Below are 25991 nucleotides of genomic sequence, written 5' to 3'. Positions count from 1 at the left end.
AGTCATCAACGTAACAAAGATTCGAAGTCAAAAGCATTAACTCAAGTCAATGGGAAACAAAAAGTAAACCGTTTTCCTTGGAGAACAAATCATATGACAAAAAGTAAACCGTTTTTCTTGGAGAACAAATCATATGATTCAACCCACAATGTACATTTGAATTTGACAAGTCAAACCACCACCCTCTCCCACCTCATTAGCATGCAAAAGGATCTTCAATAACTTTTGAGTTAATTCCTATTTGACCCCCTACTTTATGACCAGCTTCCTTTATGGCCCCTTATTTTCTGTAAAGTCAAATATGCCCCCCTTTTTTGATGCAAATGTCTTAACTACCTTCCCTATAAATATTTTTTCAAAATAAAATTAAAAAGAAAACATAAATTCCACCTCACTTTCCTCTCCACCACTTATCTCTCTCCAACTCACCTCTCTCTCTATCTATCCAACTCACTTCTCTCTCTCTAACTCACCACTCTCTTCTCCAACTCATCTCTCTTCTCCGACGAAGGTCGCCGGCCGGAAAAATTTCCGACCGGACCTTCAAACAAAAAATTCTCTCATCTATCTTTCTCTAACCCTTCGCCGGAGTGGTTAGAGAGAGAGATAGATGAGAAAAAAAAAATTTAAGGTCACCGGCCGGAAATTTTTTCGGCTGGCGACCTTTGTCGGAGAAGAAAGTTGAATTGGAGAAGAGAGTGGTGAGTTGGAGAGAGAGAAGTGAGTTGGATAGAGAGAAAGAAAGGTGAGCTGGAGAGAGAGGTGACGTGGAGAGAGAGAGAGAGATGACGTGGAGAGAGATAAGTGGTGGAGAGGGAAGTGAGGTGGAATTTATGTTTTGTGGAATTTATTTTTTCTTTTTAATTTTATTTTGAAAAAATATTTATTGGAAGGATAGTTAGGACATTTACGTAAAAAAGGGGGCCATATTTGAATTTACAGAAAATAGGAGGCCATAAAAGAAGCTGGTCACAAAGTAGGAGCCAAATAGGAATTAACTCATAACTTTTATTTACCTACCAGCTTAATATGTTTAACCATTCAAGGGTTAGTTTCGTTTTAGCCCCCAATTTGTGACTAACTCATTGTTTCGACCCAGAAGTATTCGGGTCTGGTAGTTCGCCAAGGGCCAAAAAGGACCAAAAAGGAATTAGTTTCTTTCGAAAATATCTTTAGGAACCAAAAAGGAATTATTTTCTAAAAAAATTTTAAAAAAATTAAACCCACCTCATCTCTTCCTTTGTACTCCATTTTATCACCTCTCCCATCCACTTCATCTCTCCCTTCGCCACCTCGTCATCTTCTCAGAATCAACCACTCCCAATAATCAACAACCACAATTCCCCTTATACTACGGTGTCTCAATTGATTCAAAACAACAAGGGTTAATTCCTATATGGCCCCCTACTTTATGACCAGCTTCCTTTATGGCCCCTTTTTTTCGTAAATTCAAATATGGCCCCCTATTTTCAAGTAAATGTCATTACTACCCTTGTTAATTCTAAATTTAAAACATTTAAAAAAAGTTATTTCCACCTCACCCCTCTCTCTCTCTCCACCTCATCTCTCTCTACAACTCACCCCTCTCTCTCTTTCCAACTCACCTCTCTCTCTCTCTCTCCAACTCACCCCTCTCTCTCTCTCCAACTCACCTTCATCTTCTCCGATTGAAGTCGCCGGCCGGAGATTTTTTCGGCCGGCGACTTCCCAAAAAAAAAAAAAAAAATTCTCTCATCTCTCTCTCTCTCTAAAAATCCGGCGAAGGGGGTTTCCCTTCGCCGGAGCCGTGAACAGACCAGATCTGGATTATCATCATCTTCATTTGAAGAAAGAGAATTCCCTGGACTATCTCTCATTTCATCAAACCCATTCGAGTGATTCAAATAAACCGTAGGATTCATGAAAACTTATTCACCCGAGTCCAACCCACAAGATAATCCAGATTGTCTTGGTGATGGATTCATCAACATATCCATTTTCTTGAAGTAAACCCATTTACTAGTATTACTACCCATTTCAGCTAACTTTATCTTCTCCTTTTTGTATTTCTTCTTCAGTGTATCTAATCGATTCCGACATTGAGTATCGGTTCGAATAGTTTTTGATGCTTGTGACACTTTTTTCGCAACCTCAATCCATTCATCAGATCTAAGACTTCTTCTTCCAAGCTGAACAAATCTATCTCCCCAAGCATCTAATAGAACAAAAGTTGAATGTTCAGTCCAATCAGCAAGCGAATTACGACCACCAAATGAAGATTTTGGGGCAGCCATTGTTGTTACAGATGAAGCAACAACTCTCGGAGCAAATTCATATTCTAAACTCTTCAATTTTCGTTTCTTTCTATGCCTTCCCGAGTCTTCTTGACCTGCATTTCTCCGACTATAATTTCCTCCATCATTGTCATCATCATCGCTGTTATCATCGTTGTCGCCATTATTCTCCTCTTCTTGTTGTGCTTCTTCTTCTTCTTCTTCTTCATCAGCTTCTTCTTCAACCCTGTGACCACCATTTTCTTCATCCTCTTCCTCCTCTTCTTCTTCTACTTCTTCATCTTCTTCTTCGTCAACGTATTCGTCACCAACCTGCTCAGAATAAGATGAATTCCGACCAGCAAATTTAGAACTATGTGAAGAACCATAGTTTTGACGATAATTTGCTGAATACTGATTTGGAGAAGACCTTGCGTTGTCTGCTGTATGATCCATTTCTTGGGGATCTACATATAGATAGATAGAGGAGAAATGAATAATAACCCTAACTTCTTACCTTGAATAAACCATAGTTCTCCATTTAATTGAAATTCTGAAGTGGAATAAAGACAAAATTTGTAAATCTTTTATCAGAACAGATAGGTGAAGGAGAAACAAAGAGAAACCCTAACTTATCACCTTAAATAAATCCTAATTATCCAATAAAATTGATAATTTGTAGTGAAAAAGAGAAACAAAGAGAAACCCTAACTTATCACCTTTGAAGGTCTGCCGTGAACAGACCAGATCGGTCTGTTCACGGCTCCGGCGAAGGGAACCCCCCTTCGCCGGATTTTTAGAGAGAGAGAGAGATGAGAGAAATTTTTTTTTTTTTTTTTTTTTGGGAAGTCGCCGGCCAGAAAAATCTCCGGCCGGCGACTTCAATCGGAGAAGATGAAGGTGAGTTGGAGAGAGAGAGAGGTGAGTTGGAAAGATAAGTGATGTGGAGAGAGAGAGTTGACATGGAGAGAGATGTGTGGTGGAGAGGAAATGAGGTGGAATTATAATTTTATTTTTGTTTTTAATTTTGAAAAAAGATTTAAAGAAAGGGTAGTTAGGACAATTACATCAAAAAAGGGGGCCATATTTGAATTTACGAAAAAAAGGGGGTCATAAAGGAAGCTGGTCACAAAGTAGGGGGCCATATAGGAATTAACTCAAACAACAATTGAGATGATACATTTCTCTATTAAATGGACGTTTATGAAATGTGATAACTACAATGTCAGTTTGATGTATACATTGCTCTATTAAATGGACATGATACATTGCTTTATTAAATGGACATGATAGAGGAAAACATCCCTGATTAACATAATGCGATCAGCTGGAACTTTATTTGTAACATTAATATTGTCCCGAGTATTTCACTCTTCCTATGGACGTGCTTGTAATCATAAGCCGATACCATTAGATCAAGAAACGAGGAAGAATGTAAAATCCAAGCTATTATAGTGGGAATCGAATGGACTTCTAGCAACAATGTTAAATTTGTAATGTTGTAAGTGACAATCAAACAATCATCAAGCATCTTCAAAACCCAAGTAAAATGATTCACTAACAGTTGAAGGCTCATGTCAAAGCAATCAGAAACCTTCTTTCACAGTTCCATGACCTCAAACTCTCTCATATACCTCGCAAGGGAAACGCTCAAGCTGACAGTAGTGGGTTCCTATCCATAGTTGTGATTTTATTTGGACAATATATTCATCTTTTCTATGGCACAAATATTATAATAATGCATTTGTTTATTAATTAAGTGATCCTTGCAACAAAAATAAAGTGGGTGTGACAGATGTGATAGAGTTTGTGGTTATGGACAATTTTTACAACAAACATTACCAATTTCTAGTAAGCAGAACAAAAGATCTATCTTTGCTATTGGCTTCTAAATTTTGCTCTCATACTTTACTATTTCTATTACTAAAATTGTACACATCAAGTTGGTTGTGATTAGCATTGTCCAACTTGGGACATCACTTATATCTGCATTTGCTGCTCTAGAAAAGAACACTATATGAATGTAAATAATCATTTTTAAATGGTAAAAAAGTATAAGTATAATATATATAAACATATAATCTTATTTTTCACTTGGTGTCACATATATTTTAGGTGAACTTGAAATTTTAACTGGAAACCAAAAGCAGATATCCAAGTTCATATTTGGCAACCAGAGCACTACATTTTTAAAATGAAAGGAGTCACTGCGAAAAGCAAAGGAGTCACTACGAGAAAGAAAGTAGTCACTGTACTTTTGTTGTCTAGGACTGCAATTTGTTCAATTCAAATTTTGAATGGTTACCTGACTTACCTCCACAGTTTGAATAGCCGAAAAGATGGAAAATCTTTTGCCAATGGACAACTTTATTTAAAATAAATCTAGTTGTTCAAATGTTTTTCAATTTAGGCTAAGTTGGGTTGTCACCCCTCTAAAACTACCCGCCGTTGTGGTTAGACGAGGAACACAGTTTACCTCAGGATCTTTCCATTTCATTTATAAATCAAAATAAAGTACGACGACCGTTTTGAGGAAATACAAAGTTTTTTACGGAAAGATTTTTGAGTGAAATTATTATTGGCTTAGATTTTTGTTTTCGTTTTGTTTCCCACCCCCACTACTATTTTTTCTCCCCGCTGGTAATGGTTGCTGACAAACTGTGATTGTCAGGAGGGTCCTTTTGCCGAGAGAGAGAATTGGAGAATAAGAGTAATAGAAGAGAGATAAATGGAGATGGTGATAGTGGTGGAAAGGAGATGATGAAAGATGAAAGTGAGGAAAGAGAGAGAGAGAGCAAGGAGATAAACGGTGGTGGACTTGTGGTGGCCGAAGATGGGAGGGTACGAAGAAGAAGTTTTATTGCTCCAGAAGATTTGACAAATCCCACAATTTTCCTTAAAACCTTATACTCCGAAAAGTTTTCTTGATTTCCCGAAGCGGTCAAGTACATTGAAGGTAGGTCTCAAGTCTTTAAGAGTTTTTTCTATCACCTCTTAAAGGTAGTTTGGTTTAGATTAAAATAAAATGAAAATGACAAAATAACTCATCTTTTAAGTATTTAGATGTCGTTTGGCAACCAAAAGTATAAGTACTTTTGTTTGTAGTAGAAGTTTTTTTTGCTTTAAAAAAAGTAAAAAAGTTTTGAAAGCACATTTGGCAAAAACATTACTTATAAATAAAGAAGTCAAAAAGTTAGTTTGTTAATCAAATTTACTTTCGTTAATTTTACTTCTCTTATACTCGTAAAGATACTTGATTTTAATTGAATTTATTTATAGTGGTCGTGGTGGTGGAAGTACAGTGTTGGTGATGGTGGAAGTATGGTGGTGGTGATGGTGGAAGTGTGATGGTGGTAGTGGTGTGGTGTGGTGTGGTATGGTGGTTGAGAATTTGAGATATAGTGGTGGTATAGTGGTGGTGTAGAGGTATGGTGCTGGTATAGTGGTGGTGATGGTGGATACGATATGTGGGTGGTAGTGATGGTGGTGGTGGTGGTCGTCGTGGTGGTCGTGGAGGTGTATGGGAGTGGACTAGTGGTGTTAGTGATGGTGGTGGTGGTTAAGGTGTGGTGGTTGAGGTATGGTGGTGGGGGAAGTGCATTGGTTGTTGCGGTGGTGGAGGTACAATGTTATAGTAGAGGTTTAATTGTGGTTGTATAGTGGAGATAGACAAAGAAAAAAAATTCATGCATGTGTTGAATATAAGTTGTTTTACTTTAAAGTCAAAAGTTAAAAATTTTAACTTTAAAAGAAAGTCAAATTTTGACTTAAATGAAGTCGGCAATTTTTCGTTACCAAATTAATTCTTTTACTTTTCAACTTAAATAAGCAAAAAAGTAACTTATTTTAGTGTTGCTAAACGACACCTTACTCAAATTTTTTTTTTTTTGTTGACTACAAGGAAAGTAAAAATAGAAAGAAGAAAAACCACTATCACAGGAGGAGAGTCGGGTAGGTCGACCATTCTCTGGATATTTTATGTCTTCGTGTCCAGTTAGCTATCTTGTTTGCTTTGGAGTTGCCCTCTCGAGGTATGTGTGAATATTGAATATCTTTGAATGCTTTTTCCAGTAGTCGAATTTTTTCTATTAGCACCATTGATTGCCATTGAACGTTCTTGTGTTGATTTTGCAGGTGTTCCATGATGTTTTTGTTATCATTTTCAATGAGTAGGTAATCTATTTTATTGTTCGCCGCCCATGTGATTGCCTTTGCTTCACATTCTTCTACATTTCTTCCTTGAGTGGTAGTAGCTATAGCTATGATGAATTGGCATTACGAGTTATAAGCAACAATTCCTATGCCTGCGATTTCTTCCAGGTCTATGAATGATGCGTCTGTGTTGATTTTGATATAAGGATCTTGGGGTGGGGTGGGGGGGCTCAAGTGTTCGTTCTTCTGATTTGTCTTCTTTGGCTGCATGTCTTAGGATTAATTTGCATGTTGTGTATGCTTTGAATAGTTTGTTGAGGTGTCGGGATAGGTGGGTGGAAGCATAAGTCGCATCTGGCTTTCCATATAAAAGAAATAATTTTAGCAAGGACAGTCACATGAGTAGTTTCCATTTGTTAATTTCCAAGATGAGATCTAGTCTTTTAATGTGGTTATTTGTTCGGTGCGTACTACAAACTAAAACCATACCACTTTTGCATAGGAACAATGAAAAAGTGTGTGTTCTAGAGTTTCTATCTGATTACAATAGTCGCAATTATATTTTTGACCTACATACTTCGCTATTTTCATTTTGACTAGTAGACTACCTGTACAACACTTCCACAGAGATAGTTTTGTGCATGGTATATTCCATATAAAGTGCCAGTCTGTTTTCGTTCTTGTAGAGTCTAATTGGTTATCCCGTAGTTGGTTGTACATTGAGCTAATAGTGAACTTCCATTATTTAGTCAGTGGCCATCTGATGGCATCCGTTTCCTGTTCCTGCAGTTCCAAAGCACGTATATCATTGCATATATTATGGTTAAAAATAGTAGTAATAGTTGATTCTTCCCAGTGGTTATTATGTATGAGTTACTCGACCCATATGAGGTTTGAGTTGGTATGGTTAGCGAGAGGCGGAGGATGTCTTGGGATGCAGTAGTCAGTCCATATGTTGATATAGGTGCCTTTGTGAACCTTCCAGAAGATCAAGTTTTTGATGTTGTCGAGGTTTTTCTTGATATTTTTATAGATCCAAGAATGGGTTGGTTTGGAGGGGCCCAGCCTGTGTGTGTTCGGGAATGTTTGGCTTTCAGGATTCTAACCCACAAAGCATCAGGTTCAGTAAGCATACGCCACACCAGTTTGCTTAAGAAGGCCTGGTTGTCAATCCCCGGGGAGACGGTTCCTAAGTCCCCCAAGTTTTTGGGAAGATAGATGGAGGACCCAGGGCCGTGTCTGGGCCCGTGCGGGCAGGGCGCCCGCACTGGGCCCCCCAACCTAAAAGGGGCCTACTCTCGGCAATGTTAACCGTTTATATATTGATGTACAGATACATACTTCAACAAGGAAGCTCTTGGCCGAGATGGTTAGAAGCGTATGTTTCCATGCACTTGACTCAAGTTCGAAACTCCCGTGCTACTTGTTAATTTTGTTTTTCCCTCATTTTTTAAAGCTCATGGTACCATGCTAATTGAACCTTTATTTCTACTCTGTTACACTTCATTTTATTTTGGTGGGATTCTACCATTTTTGGAATAGCTTTTCAAACTTAAAAATTTGATAATTACATACAAAAAATCGAAAATATATAGGTGAAAATTATGATACAGAAAAATTAAATTTAGATACTCACTTTTAGATTTTAAACTATATCTTGTACGGAGAACGAATATCTTTAACAAAAAAACTATACCTTGTTAAATTTTACTTGTAATTTTTTTTTTTTTCAAAAGGCCCACATTAAAATTTTGCATGGGGCCCCTAAATTCTCAGGCACGGCCCTGGGAGGACCACTTGATGATGTGAATGATTTTAGATTTTCCCACTAAAAAGACCTTTAAACAGTCTCAATGCTATTGCTTATGCTTTTGGGGAGAGCAAATCACTGCATCTGGTATCAGGGAACGGTCGTCACTATCGTTGAGAGAACAATAGTGCGGCCAACTTGGGAGAGGAGGTTTGAATGCCATTTGGCAGGCTTATTCTGGATTTGAGATAATATGAAAGAGAAGGATTGGATTTTGCGGGCTTCAATGAAGATTTTGGTCCCGAGGTAATTATCAGTAAGGGAAGCCTGTTTGACTTTAAGGTTTCTAATGATCATATGTTTAAACTTAGGGTGAGAGTTTTTAGAGAAAAAGATGTTTGATTTGGCAAAATTGATCGTTTGGCCCGAGGACGAGAAAAAGCAGTTGAGAATTTGATCGAGATGAAAAATATCATCCAGAGTGTTAAGCCCAAAAATGATACAGTCGTCTGCGAATATGACATGTTTGATGCTCATAGTGGAGTTGGGGATAGAAAAACCTATAAAGCTTTCCGGGTCAGAGTTACTTTCCACGAGGCGAATGAGACCTTCCATGGCTAGAGTGAACAGAAAGGGAGACAGGGGGTCTCCTTGCCTTATGCCACAACTAATATTAAAAGTGGGCCCTGGGCGGCCGTTAATGAGGACAACCATGGAAGAGGTGGTAAGACAAGCTTTTGTGAGGGTAATCCAATGATTAGAGAAGCCGAAATTGCTCCTGATGGTTAAGAGATAGTCTCATTCAATGCGGTTGAAGGCTTTGCACATGTATAGCTTCAGACCAAAATAGATCTTCGTTCTTTTGTGCTTTTTAAAAGAATGTATAATTTCTTGGCTGATAATGACGTTCTCCGTGATTTGCCGACCTGGGATGTAAGCGTCCTGAAAGGGGGAAATAATAGATGAGAGATTGGTTTTGAGCCTATTGGCCAAAATTTTAGTGATGATCTTGTAAGTGGTGTTCAAGAGGTTAATAGGACGAAAATCAGAAGGAGTTTGTGGGGTTTTGGTTGCAGATAAGACGAATGTATGTATGATTGGCTTTCTCAGGGAGTTGCGCAGTGATGAAAAAGTTCGTGACCATGGTAGTCACATCAGTGTGAACAGTGTCCCAATTGGCCTAGTGATGCGTACTTAAACTAACCTAAATAATAGGCTAAAATAAATTCGTATTTTGTAATAAAATTCCGCAAGTGCACAGGTCTATGTAGTGTGGACCTAGCAAGTACGGGTCGATCTCACGAAGACAAGTTGGAAATCTATCTCAACCTAAAACTAGTAAAATGATAACTTTGAGATTTGTTTTGAAAAGAGAATAATATAATGAAAATAATAGTTCAATCGGAAGGAAGCTAATATGAGAAAAATCCTAGAGTTTAGAATCCACCACAAACACTCATAAAAAGATATCTAACCATTAATAATTCTTTATCTATTTTATAACTCAACTAGCGTATAGCCCGTGCCGGAGGCACGGTAAAAATAAGTGAACTTGACGAAATTATTATCAATAGAATTTTGAATTAATTGTAAAGAATTAAGACTAATCTAAAACAAACGCAAAATGATATAATCTAGAATCAACGATAACAAAAGAGAGCTAAAAATTACCAAAAAAAGTTCAAAGACATGATCCTCTAGAAATAAATGCATCTCTTACCATCTTCATTTTCCTGTGTTCTACAATTCATGGTATAAAACTAAGAAAGTTCTTGTCCAATAGTGAAATGATAGAAAATTTAAATCTATCTACTCAAGCATGAATTTGTTATTATGTTAAAGATATTGTCAAGAAAGTGAATCACATGTTTCCTCCATGTTAGTTACAATGGAAATTCCTCCTGCACTACACATGACCTGTAAGAAAAAGTGAATCTTTAAATAACACTAAACTAATGAAAAAAACAACAAACGATATCCTAACTACAAAACCTATCCCCGGCAGCGGCGCCAAAAACTTGATGTACCCGAAAAGGTTGCACACCCAAGCGGAGGTATCAAGTAGTAATCCGGCAAAGCCGGGATCGATCCAAGGATAGGAAGGTAGTTTGGATACCGAAAGGGTCTCGCTCAAAGGTTTAAGTATCACAATCTAACTTAGACTAAGGCGGAAAAGAACAAACATAACTGGGTGGTTTTAATATGAATAAGTAATAAGAGATGAGAAAAAGTAAAGCTAATGAGATAATCTAATGTAAATAAGCGAGAGAGATTCGAGAGAAGAGTTGGAGGAACAAGAATCGGGAGGCAAATAAGTGAGCGAGGTAAAGGTTAATTGAGACGGATACTTCGATCCACAAGATCGATAATGACAAATACTATGTATCGATTCGCATGAAAATGTAACTAACTTCACCCACATTGACAATCCCAAGCATCATGTGTCTAACTAAGCATAATCGATCGAACGTCACTAAGCATCGACTATCAAACTTACACACACCATCTAATGAATTGAAAATGAACAAGTATGACACTAATAAGTATAATACGTCAAACTAAGTATAATCGATCAAAGGTTAGTAAGTATCGACTATCAAACTAAGTACGCATTATCAAACTTTGTGTCAATAGACGATTAAAATCAAGGCTTCTAGTTTATAAAACTAGACGAAGGCAATTAAACTCACATGTAAACAAATAATAAGTCAATCATCACATTCAAATCATGCTTCAAGAGTATCCGAATACGAGAGTTGATGTATCGAAGTCCGGGAATCCATAATGACAAATCTACAACTATGTATGCTCCGATTTAATGTGTCGATGTACAATCAATATTCGACTCCTAAAGTAGATGTTTCTAAGTACTACGTATATATGTAGATCATACTTAGTCAAACAAACGTCTAAATCGGTTAATCCCGAGTCAACGAAAGTGTCGTCTAGTCGCCTAACTATGCGAAGTGCTTGACAAGACACATGAAATTACGATCAAAACGATAATCGAATCAAATGAACATCAATTCATAATCAAAACATCAAATCATATTAAACATAATCACAAATTCATCACATTTCATCTCATATAATCGACACACTTGATTTAGCTAACATGGTGAATAAGTAATAAATGAAAAGAAATGATAAGAGAAATCCCCCTTTTTCGATGTGGCTCGAGGCTAGGTTCGTCGAGAAAAATGAGTCTCTAAGTGTAGTCGATCTCCCCGTAGCAAAATTCTGGATTTCCCTTTAAAAATGCAATTTGGGTGTCCCCGAGTAAAAATCAGATTTCCCCATAGCACTCATCATCATCTTCTCCATCTCAAGAACATCCACCATTAAAGCTTCATCAAGCTTTCTCTCTCTAGAGATTTTTCACCCAAAATCAAACCAAACTACATGAGAAGATAGACCAAGACATGGGGGGGGGGGGGGGGTAAAAGCCCTATGGTTTCGAATAAAAAATGTTGCCGGAAACCCTCGAAAAATCCGGCCAAAGAGACCCTAGTTCCGGCCAACCCTAGATCCGGCCATGTGCAACCATGCCGTGCACTATCCGAGCAATCCGAGCTGTTCCCATGCTAGTCCGAGCCCGTCCCGACCGTTCCGAGCCATGAATAGCCGCGTCCGAGCAAGCACAGCAGCGTCCAAGTTGCTGTCCCGTTGCTGCTGCTGTGGAAGCTTCCTGCCGTGCTACTCCGAGCTGCAGCTGCGTCTTGGAGCAGCTGCTGGTCGCGTCTGCTGCCGGTAGCTGCTGGGAAGTGCTCTGGTGTGCCGTGCTAGCTGCTGCTGTTGGAGCTACACCCGAGCTGCTCGTGTTAGCCATGTCCGTGCTCCCCTTGCTGTCCAGCCCGTGCTCTTGTGGTGCCGGCCAACTTTGCCGGCACCCTCCTTCTCTCTTGCTCTCTCTCTAGCCTTCAAACCTCCTTTCAAACCTTGAAACCCTAGAAAGTTGATGAACTCTCAAACCCTAGCCACCTTCCTTCCTTTCTCTCTCCTTTCTTGCCCAAGCTAGAAAATGATTAAGAAGATGAATAGTAGCCTTTGACCCATTTCTCAAACTTGAGTCAAACCCTAGACTTAGTCAAAGTTTGACTAAGTCTTTAGACCATTTCATCTTGAACCCTAAAGAGGTGCCTCTAAAATCTCTACTCCTTTCTTTCTTCTTCTTTTCTTTGTGGGCTTGACTTTGATTCCCAACTAGAAACAAAGGAGAGTGCCTTCAAGAAAAGACCTTGGCTTCTTCCTTTCATATCTTCTCCGTCCGAACTCGGAATTGACTTCCGTTTTCACCGTCGGACTCGTCATTGCCTCCACTTGTAATTTGATTTGCTTGAAATTATTTTCTCTCGTTTTCGGCACATGAAATGATAGTGACAATTCGTTCCCTTTATTCCGATTTTCATGTCTAACTCCAAAATAGGTACCTAACATGAAAAACACATAAAATATTATTTATAATACTCGAAAAGAACTAATTAGTCTAAGTTAGACCCTCCAAATGTGACATTTTCGTGTCACATCAAGTGTCATAGGTGGATTTCCATTCCTGGCTTGGTTTAGATTTTCACCCATAATGTCACTAGAGGAAAGCAAACACAATTAATCTGACTCCACCAAGCAACCTAAACAAAATCTAGACGACAAACAAGTTGGTCAGATTCTCCCTAAAAATCTAGACAGCTCCTACTTCATTACAAAGCTTGAACTATAATTGTTATGAGGGTTACTCCGTCAAAGTAATACGGTCAAACAATTCTTGGTGACAGCCAACGATGAACGTTGTGATAGCCGTCCAACCTTCGGTAACGTTTCCTCTTCTCGAGGTGACCTTTTAAAGAATTGAGTGACATTTTCCTTTGAGGAATGCCCAAATAAAAATCAAAGTCCCTGAATTGTTTCAAAGATCCTATGAGCTCGAAATCTTAGGGCTAATGTCTAAATCAGATTTTAGTTTTTTTTTAGGTGAGGTTTAGGATCGTGAATGTTGTTACCTATTTGGGCAAGAGAACGGTGATGAAATCCGTCTCCTATCTTTTAATTGGGTTATTGCCCTTACTAGAATGCTTATACTAAACAATTCGATCAAAGCAATTAGGCACACAAAACACACAATTACCCACTGACAGGGGCTTCGTGGGTGATTAGAAAAATTACCTCCCGTTCAAGACGGGCGATGACCCTTGCAGACGACCCGGGCCACTCTCCCGTGAATGTTCCAACCCGAGGCTTCTTTGGTTTTCGGTTACAATTTTTATAAGCCCTTCAATTTAGGGTCAAAACCAAAAATACCAAAAATAAAGAGTCTAAAAAAAATAAAAAATCAAATATTTAAATCTCTCTCTTTCTAAAAATAAAATAAAATCCTAAATCTAAAATCTTTCTCTTCTTGATTTCCTCCTCCTTGTTTGCTCCCTTTCTTTAGCTTCTTTTGTGAACTACACAACCAAAAACAAGAAAAGCAAGTTAAATTGTTCAAAAAGACAAAAAGAAAATAAAAATAAGAAAAATAAATTTAAAACCCTAAAACTAACTAATTCCAGATCAAAATAAATTTCTAAACTTATCCCCGGCAGCGGCGCCAAAAACTTGATGCGTACTTAAACTAACCTACATAATAGGCTAAATAAATTCGTATTTTGTAATAAAATTCCGCAAGGGCACAGGTCTATGTAGTGTAGACCTAGCAAGTACGAGTCGATCCCACGAAGACAAGTTGGAAATCTATCTCAACCTAAAACTAGTAAAATGATAACTTTGAGATTTGTTTTGAAAAGAGAAACAAGTAATTCATGAGAGTAACTGCCCGAAATAGACTAACTAGTCCAAGTTAAGAGGTTCAGATGGAACATTTTCATGTCTCATCACCTGGTAGATAAGGGGGATAGCCATCTGGACCAGGGGAAGCATCAGCTTTAAGATCAAAACCCGTCTTTTTGGAACATGCAGATGTTCAAAATGATCGACAAGGTAAGGTACAGATAACTCAAATGGAGTATTTCAGTTATAGACTCTTTCAGAGGCCTTTAGAATATTCTACTATTCTAAGAGGAGGAAAATTATTTCACAAGTTCTTAGTAGATGCTTGGGCTTCAACAGAACAAAGTCGATTGATGTTTATCAGATGTAGGCAGGATGTGCTCCGTTTCGAGCTTTACTGTGGTCTTTCTGATATAGCTGGAGATGGGTTGCCTCCTGATCAAATTGGTAAAAAACTCATTCTACCATCTTCATTTACAGGCGGAGCAAGAGATATGTTCGAAATTTATCAAGATTTTATGGCTATTACTCGATTCAACCATCACCCAGATATTTTCCTCACCATGACTGCAAATCCAGAATGGCCAGAAATAACCAGTGCTTTACTACCACATCAAACGACACTAGATCGTCCAGACTTGGTCGCACGTGTATTTGAGCTAAAACGAAAACATCTGATGAAAGTGATAAAAGAAAATAATGTTTTTGGTGAAGTTGTTGCTCATGTCTACACAATTGAATTTCAGAAACGTGGTTTACCACATATGCATGCCCTTATATTCCTTGGAAAAAAAGACAAGATTCAGGATGCAGACCAGGTCGACAGAGTTGTTTGTGCAGAATTTCCAGATGAAGAGGAAGATCCCTTATTATTTAATACTGTTACAAATTGTATGATCCACTGTCCTTGCGGAGAAGAAAAACCAAATGCACCGTGTATGAACAAGGGTAAGTGTACGAAAGGATATCCTAGAAAATTTGTAGATTATACAGTTCTGGGTGAAGATGGTTATCCACTCTATCTTCGTCGTAATGATAGACGTGTTTTTACTGTCCGTGGTCGTAAAGTTAACAACCTAAATGTGGTTCCATATAATCTGTACCTCTCTAGAATGTTTGATTGTCACATCAACGCTGAAGTGTGTGCAAGCGTCAGATGTGTGAAATATATCAACAAATATATTTATAATGGGGGAGATCGCACGACTATGGTTATTGGGGGGGGGCAGATGAGATTAAACAGTATCTTGATTCAAGGTACATTGCTCCGCCTGAAGCTGCTTGGAGACTCTTCGGTCATTCGTTGCATGAGGAAAATCCTTCTGTTGTGAGATTGACAGTACATCTACCGGGTATGCATAATGTAGTGTTCGATCCTACAGATCTACCTGAAGTTGTTCAACACAGAGCAGAACTACAAAGGTCGACGTTGATGGGATATTTTTTGTGTTGTAGAAAATTTTCAGATGCAAGAGTCTATACTTATCAAGAGTTCCCACAACACTTCGTTTGGGACAAAAGTCATAAAATATGGAAACCTAGACAAAGAGGTTCTGCTATTGGCAGAATGTATTTTGTTAGTCCAAACGCAGGCGAGAGATTTTACTTGAGATTGCTACTCACAGTTGTACCAGGTCCGACATCATTTGAATGTTTACGCACAGTAGACGGTAATGTACATGATACCTTTAAATTGGCATGTGTTGCACGGGGTCTTTTGGAAGATGACGACGAGCCGATACAATGTTTAGAAGAGGCAAAGTTTATGAATTCTGGTTACCAGTTGAGGAGGCTTTTTTGTGTCATTCTCATTGAATGTTGTCCGTTAAACCCACACGTCTTATGAGAACGATTTGCACTTAATATATGTGATAATCTTGCACATAACTTTCGTACCACGCATGACATTCCAAATCCGAATGAGGAACAAATACTTGATTTTGGATTGTTTCTTCTCAATGAGCTACTTCTAGAGTCCGGAAAAACCTTCAAAACGACTTTCCCTCCATGCCAAAACCGATTGGAATATGGACTGAAATTGTTGGTGACAGATTTATTTGGGAGCACAGACAACTTCAAATTGCTATTGAGATTTCAGATGTTGACTCTAACGTTGAACGTCTAAATTACGCGCAGAAAACAGCTTTTCACTCTGTAACTGAATCCGTTAATAAAGAAAGAGGTGTGATATTTTTTTTGAATGGTGGAACAGGAACAGGTAAAACCTTTTTGTACAACACGATTGTTGCTAGCTGTCGTGTAAAGAGTTTTATTGTTATCACAGTAGCTTCTTCTGGTATTGCTTCTTTACTATTAGTTGGAGGTAGAACTGCCCATTCCACTTTTCGTATCCCTTTGGATGTTCATGAGGATTCAATATGCAACATTGGTAAGCAGACTCCACACGCAGATCTATTTAGACAAACACGTCTAATTATTTGGGATGAAGTTCCTATGCAACACAGATATTGCGTTGAGGCAGTCAACCGTACCTTACAAGATGTTCGTGATGACATCAGACCATTCGGTAGTATAACAGTCGTCATGGGGGGATTTTCGACAAATTTTATCTGTGATACCAAAAGGAGTTAGGGAGCAGATCGTAGGTGCGTCGCTTAGGCGGTCATCTATTTGGGACTTTATTAATGTCCTCACTCTTGATCAAAACATGCGGTTATGCCTCGAAGAACCTGCAAACCTCCATTTTTCAAATTTCTTACTCGAGGTGAATTTTATTTTCTTTAGGTAACATAAAGCATTATATTTAATTTCATATTTTTTCCACTATATATCCTTTTACTAATCATCTTTTGTATTTTCCGAAGGTTGGATCAAGTACAGCCGAAAGAGTTAACTAGCCGTCTTCTATCAACAGATGCAATAATTTGCATTCTTTGATTTCTTCGACTTATCCAGGATTACATGTGGTGGAAACAAGTTCTTCTGAATACTTGACAGAAAGAACCATTCTCTCCGCACGTAATGACGATGTTAGTGAAATCAATATTTTGGCATTAAATATATTTCCTGGAGAAACTGTTACTTATTTTGCTGCCGACAAAATGGATGAAGTTGAAGCAAACGATTACACTAACGCTGCTCGCTCTATCCCTATGAATTATTAAATTCTCTTAATCCACCTGGATTTCCACCATCCAAATTAAAATTGAAAGTTAGTTGTCCTGTTATGTTGTTACGAAATCTTTCTCCAAAAGATGGGATGTGTAATGGCACGAGATTGATGGTTATTAGATGTGCATCTTGGGTACTTGAATGTAGAATTTTGAATGGAGATAAAGTCGGAAGCTTGGTATTTATTCCAAGGATTTCTCTATCACCTACGTCTTCCAATTCGAGCGTCCAGTTCATAAGTGATGTGGCGTGAAAATGCCACATTTAGGTCACTTAACTTTGATTAGTTAGTTCTTTTCGAGTTTTATTTCTAATTATTTATGTGTTTTTATTGCTAGGTAGTTGATTTGGGGTTTGGCGTGTAATTCGGAATAAAGAGAGGGAATTATCACATTTTTATCTTATGCAGCAAAAGGGAAGAAAAGAGCACTAAGGGTTTGGTCAAAATCAGAAGTCAAACAACAAGTGAAGTCAATGACGAGTCCGACGGTGAAAACGGAAGTCGATTCGGAGTTCGTTCGGAGAAGTTGTGAATGAAAGAAGCCGAGGTTCGGTCTTGAAACAAGGATTCTATGAAGGCACCCCCCTTGGTTCTAAATGTAGAGACAAAATGAAGGCACTCCCTTGCTTTAGAAAGAAGCCTAACCCAACAGCCCAAAAAGGAAGAGAATAATAGAGATTCTATGGGCACCTTTTTGGTCCAAGTCAAAATGGCCTAAGACTTAGTCAAGTTTGACTAAGTCTAGGGTTGTGTAAACACAAGTTAGGGGGACTATTCATCATCTTCTTCACCAAGTAAGGGAGAGAGAAAAGGGCTAGGGTTCTTGAGGGTGTTCTTGGTTGATTGTCCTTGAGAGCTTGAGAGAGAGTAAAAGAGAGAAGGAGGGAGGAGGCCGGCCAAGCTAGGCCGGCCAACACTAAGGCCGGCCTAGCCTTGGCCGGCAGCAGCTCGGGATTTAGCAAGGAACAGCTCGGGCTGAACCATCTTCACGGGAGGAGCAGCAGCAAGCACAGAATGCTCGGACAGTGCTCGGCACAGCAGCAGCAGCAGCTTTCACGGGATGGCCGGCTTGGACCGGAACAGCAGCTCGGACAGTGTATAGCTGCTCCGAACAGCAGCAACCCGAGCTGCTTTGGAGCAGCTCGGGAATGTTCCTAGCTCGGGACGGCAGCAAGGGACGCGCAGCAAGGGCCGGTAGCTCCTTTGGCCCGGATCTAAGTGTTTTGGCCGGATTTCATGGTTTTTGGCCGGATTTCATGTCTTTTTTTTGGCCGGATTTTCATGGTGTTCCGGCCACTTTCTTGGCCGGAAACCTTAGGGCTTTTACTCCCCATGTTGTTGGTTAGCTACCCATGTGGTTTGATTTGGTTTTTGATTAAAAGTGATTAGAGAGAGAAAGCTTGGTGAAGCTTTAATGGAGGTTGTGTTCTAAATGGAGAAGATGATGGTGGTCGCTATGGGGAACCCAGAATTTTGCAAAGGGGAGATCGGCTGCACCTTAAAGACTCATATTTTCCGACGATCTTAGCCTCGAACCACATCGAAAAAGGGGGATTCTCTCATCATTTTCTTTCCATTTCTTATTCAATCACCATGTTTAGCTAACCTTAGTGTGTCGATTATATGAGATGAAATGTGATGAATTCGTGATTATGTTTAATATGATTTGATGTTTTGATTATAAATTGATGTCCATTTATTTCGATTATCGTTTTGATCGTATTTTCATGTGTCTTGTCAAACACTTCGCATAGTTAATAGACGAAACGAAGTATTCGATATCGATCGTAGTCTAAGTCATAATTTCATGTGTCTTGTCATGCACTTCACATAGTTAGGCTACTAGACAACACTTTCGTTGACTCGGGATTAACCGATTATGATGTTTGTTTGACTAAGTATAATCTCCGGATATACGTAGTGCTTATAAACATCACCTTAGGAGTCGAACATCGGTTATACTTTGAACATTAGGTCGGACCATACATATTTGTAGGTTTATCATTATCGGATTCTCGGTTCGACACCTCTCTCACTTATTTATCTCCCGACTCTTCCCGACTCTTGTTTCTCCGACACTTCTCTCGAATCTCTCTCGCCCGTTTACTTTTAATCGTTTAATTAGTGTATTTGTTTTCTTTATTGCTTATTCAATCAAAACCCCTTATTTATCTTTCTTCCTTTCCTTTTTAGTTTAAGTTAGCATTTAATATCTAGACCGAGGGATAAGACTCTTCGATATCCAAACTACCTTCCTATCCTTGGATCGATCCCAGTTTTACCGGTTACTACTTGATACCTCCGCTTGGCTGTGCAACCTTTTCGGGTGCATCAATAAGGCGTCAATTTCCTGTCAAGCTAGCTTATGCAATGACAATAAACAAATCTCAAGGTCAATCAGTAAAATTTGTGGGAGTTGATCTTCGCAGTCCAGTATTTAGTCATGGACAATTGTATGTTGCTTTATCGAGGTGCACATCTGCTACTAAATTGAATATATTGTTGCGGGAAGATGAAAAGACATTTAGTAGGACAAATGTCGTATATCTAGAAGTACTATTGTGATGATTCAACATGGACAATTGTATGTTGCTTTATAGAGGTGCACATCTGCTACTAAATTGAATATATTGTTGCGGGAAGATGAAAAGACATTTAGTAGGACAAATGTCGTATATCTAGAAGTACTATTGTGATGATTCAACATTGAGACATTATTTAAGGGTTTCTTTTTAAATTTCAGTCGGAATTAATAAATCATTACCTTTGTGGTTAATAAACAAATTTTTAGTTTTCAATTTCATTTTAATTTTTTTTACGATGAAATACATGAAAACTAGGTTCCCACCGCGCCCGTAGGGCGCGGTAGATCCCTCTTGGCTAACGCCGTTGTGGTTGATTACATCTCAATTTTACGAGTAAAGTGTTAATGATTATTCTCCGATTGTGGGTGTACCGTGGGATATATGATCACACCCTCTCACATCAAGTCGGGTCGATCTTACAGTAAGAAGTGCATGTACATTGTGGTCATTTTTACACCATATGGGGTCATGCGAGTACCTCCTATTGAAGAGATCAAAAAGACGGGTTTTGATCTTAAAGTTAATGCTGCCCCTGGTCCAGATGGCTATCCCCCTTATCTACCAGGCCAACTGGGACACTGTTCACACTGATGTGACTACCATGGTCACGAACTTTTTCATCACTGCACAACTCCTTCAGAAAGCCAATTATCTCCAAAACCCCCCAAACTCCTTCTGATTTTCGTCCTATTAACCTCTTGAACACCACTTACAAGATCATCACTAAAATTTTGGCCAATAGGCTCAAAACCAATCTCTCATCTATTATTTCCCCCTTTCAGGCCGCTTACATCCCGTTCTCTCCGTACTTCTAGATATAGCATATTCTTAATAAAATTATGATTTAGTAGCCTACATCAAATCCAATTTACATGTCTCACTCTTAACTTCTTTTTAACTCCTGAAAGTGATAAAAATCTCTATCGTCTATCAAAATTTTGGCCTAATCTCACAAAGGTCCCTCTATAACTTTTGTAAGTAAATTCATATTTTTTTTGTCGTAATATTGTATGATTTCTTACGATTATTTTGACTACTTTCAAGAAAATTTTATATTTCTTTCATAAAAAAAAAAGCAAATTTTATATTTGCAACAAAAAAAAAGAATTTATATGGGCCTAAACTTGGAGTATTATTAATACTAGGTTCCCACCCCACCTTACAGGCGGGGTAGATTCCTTGGCTAACGCCGTTGTAGTAAATCACAACAAAAATATAGTATAAAATAAATACATCAAAAATACTACTATTCACTTCTCCAGATAAGTAAATTACAACAAAAATAAACTAAATCAAAAGAGAAGAATAACATAAAATAAATTTCCCTAAAGACATAGATGACAACTAATGTAAACCAAAACAAAAAATATAAATACCAAAGAAAACAAAAATACAAATAATGAAGATTGAAGAAAAAATTTTACATTTTTGGGTTATTTCCCTAATGGCCCCCTACTTTGTGACCAGCTTCCTGCCTGGCCCCCTACTTTAGCAATAATTCCTGTATGGCCCCCTTTTTCCGTTATCTTTAACATTCCGTTACTCTCTCTCCTCCATCTCATTTTCTCTCTCTGCCACATCATCTTAGCACGACACATCATCATCTTCCCCGGCAAGGTCGCCGGCCGGCCAAATTTCCGGCCGGCGACCTTCAAAAATATTAAAAAAAAAACATTTTTCTTTTATTTTCTCTCTCCTCTCTCTCTAATTTTTTTTTTTTTAATATCATCTCTCTCTCTCCACACTCCGGCGAAGGGAAACCCTTCGCCGGAGTAGGTCTGTTCAAGAACAGACCTTCAAGGTCTGTTCAAGAACAGACCTTCAAGGTCTGTTCAAAGAACAGATCCGGTCTGTTCCTTGAACATATCGAGGTACCCCGGCGAAGGGAAACCCTTCGCCGGAGTGTGTAGAGAGAGAGAGAGGGGAAGAGAGAGAGAGAGAGAGGAAGAAGATGAGAGAGAGAGAGAGGAAGAAGATGAGAGAGAGAGGAAGAAGAAGAAGAAGAAGAGAGAGAAGAAGAAGAGAATAAAAAAAAAAAAAAATTTAGTTTGAAGGTCGCCGGCCGGAAATTTTGCCGGCCGGCGACCTCTGCCGGAGAAGATGATGAGGTGGCGTAACATATGATGTGGCGTGACATGGCAGAGAGATCTAGAAAAAGAGATGGAGGAGAGAGAGTAACGGTGTTATAACGGAAGGGGGCCATATGGGTATTTTTCGTAAAGTAGGGAGTCAGGCGGGAAGCTGGTCACAAAGTAGGGGGCCATTAGGGAAATAACCCTACATTTTTTTGTCTCTACTTCACCGATCATTTTGTGTTTCTTGTAACCAGTTGTGGACTATATTGAAGTTGACCGAGAGATATAGAGCAGACGAAAGATATAACCGAAAATGGTGAATTTTTTTGAAAAAGATACCAAAACTTTGTTAGGATAAAAAAAAATATATAGCAAGTAAGTGATATTCACTTCAAAGCGGTTACAACAGATTTTCTCCCACTAATCTCTTAATCCCACGTTACCGACTGAGCTGTTTTAATATAATAGACTTTGGCTATTCAAACAGCTGTAACTCCTAAATACGAAATTGAGAAAATAAAATTTTTAGATCATCTTTATGTCATAGCTAGAAATCAAAGTTTTGAATGAAATTTGTGGGTTTTAAGATTCAATTAATATGGGTTTCAAGAGAAGTTTAATTTACTCTATTTTCTGCTGTTTTCACGGTGAAAATTCTTTATATAATGTTAGTACACAAACTGTTTGATAAAATGCCCATGAGAGATTTGAATGAAATTACCCATTTAAAATACTAATGTCAGTATATGGTTTCATCTATTTACAGAGTTCTTGACTTTCTTCCCATCAATTATCTACCCAGTAACACTAATATCAAGAGCAATTTTTGATGTTTACTAACAACCAAAGGCAGCAAGAAAGAACAGGGAGAAATGGCACTCCTAGGGTTCAATACCTTCAGGTACTTTCTTTCTCTTGCTTAATTTGATAGTAGACATACCCAGTGTTTTCAATTCATGGGTTGTCTCTTTTACCGTAAGAATGGGTTAGAATCTGTTAGATTATACCTGTTTCGATTAGTGAGTTTTTGGTGGATTGGTGTTTTACCCATTTATGCAAATAATCCTCTTATTTCAAAAAATCAAGTATTCGCTTTTTTTTTATCAGGCAAGGGGAGCTGAATCACTTTGAAGTAGATAACTATTAGTGGTGCTAAATTATGTAGCTGGTCTCGATCTGGATCGGCAGAGACAGGCAAGAAACTCGGCCAAACCCTAACTTGGTATTTTGACCGAGTCTCTTCTCGTGAGAGGTCTGAGACCGAGCCAAGACACGAGATTCTCGGCCATCTCGGCCGTGACAAATTACAGATGTGCTATCTAGAGTTTTCTAGGTGTTCTTATTCACCCAAACTAGGGCGTTTGAAGTGACTTAAAATGAAGAATTTATTTTGGTTTGGTTATGTATTAAAGTAGCGACTATTTCTTACCTATTTTCATCTATATGTGTAGGAGTTGGTTGGCGAGTTTCAGAACGCGACTACTGAAGGTATTGACGTTAAACTTTCAGGGTATCTTGTAGTTTTGTTGTACTTATACTTGTTTTTATCGATTCATAAGATCATTACTTAATGGTGCATTGTACATAATGCATATCATACAAAGACAAAACCCGAGTGTAGAAACTAATTTTAAGAGGAGACTTTACCGGATTTTAGCCTTCTATGTGAATTATCGGGACATCTCTTATTCTCATATTTTGGTCACGAGGCATTACAAGGTAGCTACTTATACCTCCACATGGATCCTACTAATGGGCCTGCACCACTGGTCGGGCGACTTCATTTTCCGTTCATGGAGTCTATCCTGTAACATGAACAATTTCCTGAAAATTCTTAGTAGTTTAATGTTGTATACTAATAGTAAGATAGTATTAGTTAGATTTTCAAGCTTGGTCTAAATTACTTGTACTAGAGTTCATGATAATCATCCTGACTTTGGTATTTACTTAGCTTGCTGCTTATGTTGTAGAATCAAAGGAAAGAATAGTTGCTCATCTAGCTAATTTCGCCTATGATCCTTTTAACTTTACGTTTCTACGCCAGGTAAAAACCCTTCACAGAGACGCAAAAATTTCTTAATTTATTTGGATATCCACATCATTTCTGAAATATTGGCTTAAACAGCTCAATGTATTAGAACTATTCCTAGATTGCATAACTGAGCGAAACGAGAGACTTGTGGAATTTGGAGTCGGTGGGATTTGCAATGCGTGTGTTGGTGAGTAAACTAATTTGATCGAATAACATATGGACTTATACCTCCAAAATAAGATCTCGTCTGTTTTTCTGCAGATCCAGTGAATGCCGCTGTTATTGTTCAATGTGATGGAATCCCTTTAGTTATTCAATGCTTATCTAGCCCAATTCGAAACACTGTAAGTCTTCAAACTCAGAAATCATATCTCAACCCAACAAGAGCTTAAAATTTTCAAGAAACTGATATTTTCGAACTGACTAATTACTAAATCATTTATGTAGCAAGCTTTTTATAAATTGTTATCGGTTCCGGTGTTATTATCTTGATTGATTTTCAGGTGAATTATGCATTGGGAGCTCTATACTATCTATGTAATCCTGCCAACAAGGAAGAAATCTTGAAGCCTGAAGTAGTCGAATTAGTTGGACGGTATGCTTCTGCTGGATCAGTAAATATGAGCTTCAGCAATCTGGCCAAGGCCTTCTTGGACAAACACGCTTCTTGAACACTAGACACAAGCGAGACATCAACTTTGTTCACGACACATAACGTTTATACGTCAACTAGAATCACCGTCATTGTATGGTAAATTTGGGGTTCATATCTTGTTGGTGTGTTGGTTTGAACACGGTTTCAGTTAGAATGGAAAGACACTGTTTGCGAAAACTCTTTGCACTCGGACTGAGAATCACTGATGAAGTTTCGTAAAGCGTTCTTCTCGAATTGAGTTGAATGCGCTTCTTATATCTTAAACATAGTCGTAAAACACAGTATTAGACTAATATGCTAATGTAAAGTGCACCAGTCTATATTAGATGCATAACATCTTACGAATCGACACTTTCTGAAATAATCTTTCAAAAATACTAGAGCTTCCTAAGTATCTACAAAATGTAATCTACAAATAATCATTTTACAAACAAAAAGATTCGCACATCGAACCAGACAAACCGACGGATGACTTTTTACCGGAACTTCGACTTTTTGTTGGGGATCGAACCAGGGGTCACTCAGGTGACAGGCGGGAACACTTACCACTATACTATAACGACCTTGTTGATTTCTTCAACTGCACAGATTTAGAATTTTGACGGCTAGGGAGAACAATTCTTCTTTGGTCCTGTTTCAAGTTGTAGATGAGTAATTTCTTTCGTGATTCATACAATTTGTTTTTGATCCCTATTAGAGAGAGAGTAGAGAGTGGGAAAAAGAAAACATTGAACTTATTCAGCGTCGTGAACTCTAAACTACTATGCTCGATAACTTACATTTAACAACATCAAACATTAAAACTTGCAAATACAAGAATGCTCATCTGGGAATTTTGAGGCAGTTATCACACGGATTTGAACCGTTCCGGCAATCATTTTTGTCGAAGGATTCATAGAAGTGTCTGAGAAGCGTTTGCCTCCTGCACTCAATCTGAAAAGAAAAATAAGAGAATTAGAAGAATCTTAAAGTAGCCGAGCCCACTCACTATTTATAGGCGTGTTGGACGTGACTACCCGTGTCAGGCTTCGGATTGACTATTTATTCGTCGGACCCAACCACGTTTGGGGCTTCCGAGAATTCCTACCTCGGTCTCTTCGGGCTGACTACCAGCGCCTTCTAGGGAGTTAAATGCACTCGCCATTTTTGTTTTATGCACTTACATCTTCTTTGAGTTGAAAACAAAACTACCTTTGGTGTGAGTGTATATAACAAAATTGGTGAGTACATTTAAAATTTGGCCAGCGCTTTGGGGAAAGCTAAATAGTTTCCGGGGTGTGAAATTTTAAAGTGAATATGTAAAATTTTAGAAATTTTCTGGGGAAATAAATTTTAAGGGGAAATAAAAAAAACACTCCACCTCACCTCACCTCTCTCTCCCCCACTTCACCTCTCTATCTGTCTTCTCCGACACGTTCGCCGGCCGGCGACCTTCAACGTAAAAAAAAAAAAAAAAAAATTTTTTTTTGAATCTCTCTCTGTAAAATTTTTTAATTTTTTATTTAAAATATCTCTCTCCTCTCTCTAGATCTGGTGAACCAAATTTGAATCTGGTTCACCAGATCTGAATCTGGTTCACCAGATCTGGTCTGCG

General features: G+C 38.3%; 3 protein-coding genes and 1 pseudogene across 3 annotated transcripts; 3 read left to right on the top strand and 1 right to left on the bottom strand.

The window, feature by feature from the left end:
* Nucleotides 1-1508: 1508 nt before the first annotated feature.
* Nucleotides 1509-2977, bottom strand: LOC147537453 (uncharacterized). The gene has a single exon (XM_086641826.1). It carries the CDS (start codon nt 2706-2708, stop codon nt 1908-1910), a length of 801 nt encoding a protein of 266 aa, XP_086497952.1. The 5' UTR covers nt 2709-2977; the 3' UTR covers nt 1509-1907.
* An 11503-nt stretch (nt 2978-14480) lies between these two features.
* On the top strand, nt 14481-15763 carry LOC147537452 (uncharacterized). The gene is made up of 2 exons (XM_086642776.1): nt 14481-15056; nt 15161-15763. The coding sequence occupies exons 1-2, from the start codon at nt 14481-14483 to the stop codon at nt 15761-15763; spliced, it is 1179 nt and encodes a 392-aa protein (XP_086498902.1).
* A 747-nt stretch (nt 15764-16510) lies between these two features.
* Nucleotides 16511-19615, top strand: LOC147537451 (uncharacterized; annotated as a pseudogene).
* Nucleotides 19616-22158: 2543 nt separating this feature from the next.
* LOC147537450 (uncharacterized) lies at nt 22159-24772 on the top strand. The gene is made up of 7 exons (XM_086642588.1): nt 22159-22377; nt 22477-22611; nt 23162-23198; nt 23681-23754; nt 23836-23929; nt 24004-24086; nt 24246-24772. Exons 2-7 carry the CDS (start codon nt 22540-22542, stop codon nt 24411-24413), a joined length of 528 nt encoding a protein of 175 aa, XP_086498714.1. The 5' UTR covers nt 22159-22377; nt 22477-22539; the 3' UTR covers nt 24414-24772.
* The last annotated feature ends 1219 nt before the right edge of the window (nt 24773-25991 follow it).

The sequence above is a fragment of the Eschscholzia californica genome, unplaced genomic scaffold, assembly GCF_041429995.1.
Source record: "Eschscholzia californica isolate CP2 unplaced genomic scaffold, dmEscCali1.0.p SCAF_5, whole genome shotgun sequence".
NCBI lineage: Eukaryota > Viridiplantae > Streptophyta > Magnoliopsida > Ranunculales > Papaveraceae > Eschscholzia > Eschscholzia californica.
The sequence above is the reverse complement of the archived record's forward strand: the minus strand, read 5'-3'. Positions and strand labels throughout refer to the sequence as shown.

Coding starts and splice junctions, on each gene's coding strand:
- LOC147537453 (XM_086641826.1), bottom strand. CDS start 2,708: ATGGATCATACAGCAGACAACGCAAGGTCTTCTCCAAATCAGTATTCA.
- LOC147537452 (XM_086642776.1), top strand. CDS start 14,481: ATGACTGCAAATCCAGAATGGCCAGAAATAACCAGTGCTTTACTACCA. Junction 15,057..15,160: donor ATTGTCACATCAACGCTGAA/GTGTGTGCAAGC, acceptor GAGATTAAACAG/TATCTTGATTCAAGGTACAT.
- LOC147537450 (XM_086642588.1), top strand. CDS start 22,540: ATGTTTACTAACAACCAAAGGCAGCAAGAAAGAACAGGGAGAAATGGC. Junction 23,755..23,835: donor ACTTTACGTTTCTACGCCAG/GTAAAAACCCTT, acceptor TGGCTTAAACAG/CTCAATGTATTAGAACTATT. Junction 24,087..24,245: donor CTAGCCCAATTCGAAACACT/GTAAGTCTTCAA, acceptor ATTGATTTTCAG/GTGAATTATGCATTGGGAGC.